Source organism: Fistularia commersonii, chromosome 12 (genome assembly GCF_037954325.1).
Source record: "Fistularia commersonii isolate RoL2024-O1a breed Wild chromosome 12, RoL_Fcom_v1.0, whole genome shotgun sequence".
Taxonomy (NCBI): Eukaryota; Metazoa; Chordata; class Actinopteri; order Syngnathiformes; family Fistulariidae; genus Fistularia; species Fistularia commersonii.
Window position 1 is genome coordinate 19,704,155 of NC_141295.1, and position 5,684 is coordinate 19,709,838.

The 5,684-nt window shown below is 50.4% G+C and overlaps 1 protein-coding gene across 2 annotated transcripts in view; it reads right to left on the reverse strand.

The window, feature by feature from the left end:
• trip10b (thyroid hormone receptor interactor 10b) overlaps positions 1–3,994 on the reverse strand; it is a 19,723-nt gene extending 15,729 nt beyond the window's left edge. The window contains exon 1 of one of the 2 annotated variants that reach the window (XM_086157618.1): positions 3,781–3,994. In XM_086157618.1, coding sequence (XP_086013744.1) covers positions 3,781–3,804 — 24 coding nt within the window. In that variant the 5' untranslated portion in view covers positions 3,805–3,994. The remainder of the gene's footprint in view (positions 1–3,780) is intronic. The other variant, XM_086157617.1, reaches the window with a different exon arrangement.
• Positions 3,995–5,684: the final 1,690 nt, after the last annotated feature.

The window sequence follows — 5,684 nt, forward strand, 5'->3', positions numbered from 1 at the left end:
GTCTGGAGTCTGGTGCTCTCTGGAGTCTGGAGTCTGGTGCTCTCTGGAGTCTGGAGTCTAGGTGCTCTCTGGAGTCTAGGTGCTCTCTGGAGTCTGGAGTCTTGGTGCTCTCTGGAGTCTGGAGTCTAGGTGCTCTCTGGAGTCTAGGTGCTCTCTGGAGTCTGGAGTCTGGAGTCTGGAGTCTGGTGCTCTCTGGAGTCTGGAGTCTAGGTGCTCTCTAGAGTCTAGGTGCTCTCTGGAGTCTGGAGTCTGGTGCTCTCTGGAGTCTGGAGTCTGGTGCTCTCTGGAGTCTAGGTGCTCTCTGGAGTCTGGTGCTCTCTGGAGTCTGGAGTCTGGTGCTCTCTGGAGTCTGGAGTCTGGTGCTCTCTGGAGTCTGGAGTCTGGAGTCTGGTGCTCTCTGGAGTCTGGAGTCTAGGTGCTCTCTGGAGTCTAGGTGCTCTCTGGAGTCTGGAGTCTGGAGTCTGGTGCTCTCTGGAGTCTGGAGTCTGGTGCTCTCTGGAGTCTGGAGTCTGGTGCTCTCTGGAGTCTGGAGTCTAGGTGCTCTCTGGAGTCTAGGTGCTCTCTGGAGTCTGGAGTCTTGGTGCTCTCTGGAGTCTGGAGTCTAGGTGCTCTCTGGAGTCTAGGTGCTCTCTGGAGTCTAGGTGCTCTCTGGAGTCTGGAGTCTAGGTGCTCTCTGGAGTCTGGAGTCTAGGTGCTCTCTGGAGTCTGGAGTCTGGTGCTCTCCAGGCTTCTCCTCAGGTCTGCCAGGGTTCCTCCCACTGGAGCTCCAGTGGGAAACACACATTGTTCAGATGTCTGAATGAGAGGGTGAACGGCTGTTTGTTTACAAGACATGAATTTATGATTTAGTGATGAGAAAAAGAGGCCAGGAGATTAGTTTGTGTTCAAGGAGAGGGTTAGATGGAGGCAGATGATTGGCTGAAGGTTAGATGGAGGCAGATGATTGGCTGAAGGCTAGATGGAGGCAGATGATTGGCTGAAGGTTAGATGGAGGCAGATGATTGGCTGAAGGTTAGATGGAGGCAGATGATTGGCTGAAGGTTAGATGGAGGCAGATGATTGGCTGAAGGTTAGATGGAGGCAGATGATTGGCTGAAGGTTAGATGGAGGCAGATGATTGGCTGAAGGCTAGATGGAGGCAGATGATTGGCTGAAGGTTAGATGGAGGCAGATGATTGGCTGAAGGTTAGATGGAGGCAGATGATTGGCTGAAGGTTAGATGGAGGCAGATGATTGGCTGAAGGTTAGATGGAGGCAGATGATTGGCTGAAGGTTAGATGGAGGCAGCCTCCTCCAGTGAGAGGACCGCTCTCACTGGATCGTGGAAAGGTTTCTCTCAGGTCAAGCCTGGGTGACTCCAGAGGTTTGAGACGCAAGCATTCTGTTCAGAAGATTCCTTCTGCACGAGCCCAGGAACACCAGCTCAGGAGGCATCTGCTCATACTTTCCACTGCTGAATCTCATGTCTGGGATATCTTCTCAGTTCCCAGGCGACGTCACTGAAGACTCCACCGACCAGCAGACGGGACAAACATGTCAGGCCGCATTTTAAGGAAACATGTTGTGAACACACACACACACACACACACACACACACACACACACACACACAGAGGCTTATGTCAAGGACCTCCAGGCAGAAGAGGTCCAGGAATGCTCAGAAAAACGAGTTTGTGCAGCTCCCCTGAGGAGCCAGAGCCGATCATCTGCCACCATCTAACCCTCTTCTCTGGTCCTCCACCCTCAGCATCCTTCTCCCCAGATCTTCACCATCCCTCCTCTGTCCATGTCCAAACCATCTCCGTGTGATTCCAGAACATCTAACATGTGTTGTCCCTCTGATGGACGCCTTCCTGATCCTCTCCATCCTTCTCCTCAAAACAAACTGAATAAAGATCTCTGCTGTCTGTCCACATATGCTGTGGGACCATCCATCCATCCATCCATCCATCCGTCCATCCATCCATCCATCCATCCATCCATCCATCCATCCATCCATCCATCCATCCACCTCCTATGGGACGCAGCAGCCTGAGCAGAAAGGTCCAGGCTGACTTCTCTCCGTCCACTTGGCCCGTTTCTGAATCCCAAGGCCTTCCCAGTCCAGACACATGGTCCCTACAGAATGTTCTGGATCTTCTGCTCCAGGGAACACCACACCACCTCACCAGACGAAGCCTCCTCCAGATGCTGAGGAGCAGCATTTCTACCATGAACCCCTCCTGGATCTCTGAGGGAGAGCCAGGAAGCCTCCGTCCACAGCTCCGTCTGCCGTGGTCCTGCAGGAGTCCCATCACACAACCCTGCTGGGACCATGACCAGGTCTACAGCTGGGAAGGACAGCTGGTGGACCAACCCAGGCATGCCCATAGATGAATACGCAGGAGTTTGAGGGACCGGCCGGCCCTCGGGGTCAGATGGTCGCCCACGCAGAAGGTGCTGCACGTAGCGACCTCTTGTCCGTGAGCGACCAGGCCTTCATGCGGAGAAGAAGCCTGGTCTGACATCAGCGTCTGGCAAAGAGCGAGTGGCGGAGTGGAGCTCAGCTCCCGCCCAGCTCAGCAGCTCCAGGGAGCAGAGGTGGGACCAGGACTTTGGGTCCCTGGAGACCAGAAGGGGCCTGTTTTTCAATGAGTCACGAGTCTGAACCGCAAATCTGGGTCTGGAGTCCTGGACGGCCCTCCAGCCCTTCCAGATCTTCCAGCCCCTCCAGATCTTCCAGCCCCTCCAGATCTTCCAGCTCCTCCAGCCTCCGCCCACACTGCTCCTGACGCTTCCCAGCGGTCGGCCCGGGTCCGAGTGGACGTCAGCGGCCCACACCCCTGGCAGCTGCTGCTGGTCTGAGGAACATCTCACAGGAGCAGCGCCGGATCCATTACTTCTGCTTTCATTCTGCATTCATTCTATATGAATTATGCTTTAAAGCCATATTAATCCTGCATTGATCCTGTATTGAATTTGAATTTATCTTATAATATGTGTGTTTAAAATGTAAATTAATTCTTTATAATTCCATATTGATCCTGTAATAGTTTTGCATCACTTCAAAAATCCAACATAAATTATCTAAATTATTAATCTTCGGTGAATCTATTATATTCTAAATTAAGTCCATATTAATTCTGTATTAATCCCAAATTAATTTTCAAATTAATGAATTATCTAAAGCAATAATCCAAGCTAAATGAATCCCATTCTGAAATAATTCCACATTCTTTCTCAATCAAATCCATTTTAATTCTGTATTAATCTTGTATCAATGCTATCATCTAAACTAAATGTATTCTAAAGTAAATGGTTTCTATATTAATTCTATATTACTACTGCTTTAATTCCAGATTAATTCTATATTACTACTGCTTTAATTCCAGATGAGTTCCTCTGAATTAATTCTACTTTCATTCTGTTTTAATTCCACATTCATTCTGTATTAATTTGATTCATTTATATTCATTCACACAAACGCACCTGGAGTCACAGGTGACACCCCCCCCCCACACACACACACACGGCCAATATGAGGTTCAAGCATGAGTGGGTAGATATGGACACACACACACACACACACACACACACACACACACACACACACACACACACACACACACGGAGCGCCTTCGATAAGGTATGCAGCCGGCGTTGCGAAATCCCCGGGCTGCAGACTTCCCACCCGGGCCGCGGCGGCTGGGAACGACCGCCCCACTCGCGTCCACGGTCACGACGGCGACAGCGGCGGGTCACGCGTGGGCGGAGGGGGGAACCGCTCAGCTGACAACTCACCCACAGATCCGTGCCCCAGTCCATGTCCGAAGAAGGAACCCGCGCAGCTGCTGTGCAGGAGACTAGCAAAAAAAAAAAAAAAAAAGCGAACCAAAACAAAAGAAGAACAGCTGGAGGAAAAGAAAGAGAGGAAGATCGGAAGATTCCTCGGGAACTTTGCGTGTCCAAAGCGGAGACGGCGGAGGAAATGTTGGGAGGAAGTCTACGCCTTCGGCTTGGCAGCGGCGCGGCTCAGCAATGTTCAGGAGCTGTTTTCCTCCAACAAGTTTGGGCCCCGCAGAGAGAGGGAGGAGGAGGAGGAGGAGGAAGAGGAGGAAGAGGAGGAAGAGGAAGGAGGAGGAGGAGGGAAACACTGTTTGTTTTATCTTAAAGAAGCAGCTTCCGGCTTGTTTTCCTCGTAAACGCAAAAACAAACCAACTCTGAGGTCTTCGCTGACAGTCAGGGCGTCGCGGTGAAGAAGGAAGTGACTGGAAAAGATGCAACTTTTAAAAGTCAATCAATGTTGGAATGAATCCGGAATCTGTGCTTTTGTTTCCTTGAAATCACAAACTCGCTTTTGCTTTCGTTCTGTGTTATTTCTTTATTTATTCCGTTTCAATTTTAGATTCATATGGTTAAATTCTATATCAAAGTGAGCTCTATTAATTATACTTTAATCCGATTTAATTAAGTCTTGAGTCTGGATTCATTATTTAAGAAGTTCATGAGAGATGAGATGAGAACAACTTTGTTTATCCCGAAGGAAATTGTTGTGCAAGAGTTTCAAGCAAAAACATAACAGTAATAGATAATAGTAGGAAGGAGGGAGAATAAGAAATACAATAAAAAATAAAATATATCCCTATTAACCCATATTAATCCTGTTTAATTTTGTATTATCATTTTGAATTAAAGTGAGTGTAATTCTATTGTAAAACGATTTGAATTCTGTATTCATTAATAAATTTGTACCAGTTCTTTGCTAAATGTAATAATTGTTCTTAATTGGGGCGCAAACCTGCCGAGTCCCGCTCTGCCACCTGACGTACGTCACTTCCGGGTTCCTTCCGCATTCCGCGCGTTGACGTCAGCGCACCTGCGGAGGCCACGCCCCCTCGCCCCGCCGCGGCGCCGCAGCGACCTCGTGTGTCCGTTTACAGCTTTTACTTTTTATTTTTATTTTTTCAAACGTGGTCCGGCGGCTGGACGACGACACGACACTCCGGATGTGTTTCAGGTCCGTGAACGCACCATCCCTTCACCTCCACCTCCATCCAGATCCTCCTCCGGGAGGACCCTGGTGGTCTGACCAGGGTGGAGGTGAGACCTGGGGAGGAGAGGCGTGAAGGTCCTGCAAGACTGGACACCTCTGCCAAAGAGAGGAACCCTGGCTGAGCGCTGAAGCTGCGGCGTGGAGATGAAGAAGCTCCAGGGGGTTGAAGGTCCAGAGCAGTGGAGAGGGTGGAGAAGATGTGGACAAACACACGGGAGCGGGTGGAGACGGCTGGAGGAAAGAGGCGACGGGGAGAAGGAGAGGGAAGGTGGAGGAGATGGTGAGAGGTGGAGAGGAGAAGGCCGGGGGCGGCGGAGATGGACATGAGGAGGTTCTTCTTTGGGAGTGAGGAGGACCAGAGAGGGTCAGGAAGGAGTCCATCAGAGGGACGGCGCACCGAGATGGTTCGGACCCGGACAGGAGAGGGATGGAGAAGATCGGGGTGGAAAGATGCTGAGGATGCAGGTCCAGGAAGGAGGTTCCTGACCGGATGGAGGGAGAGGACGGGAGGTTCTGCTAGATCTCCTCCGCTCAGGATCCAGCCTCAGACATGGAGATGCAGAGAAGCTCAGATCTGACCCGCGGCAGAGACAGAAGATCTGCGTTTCATTATTACGAGGCCGTTTCTTTATTATTCATATCATTTGGCTG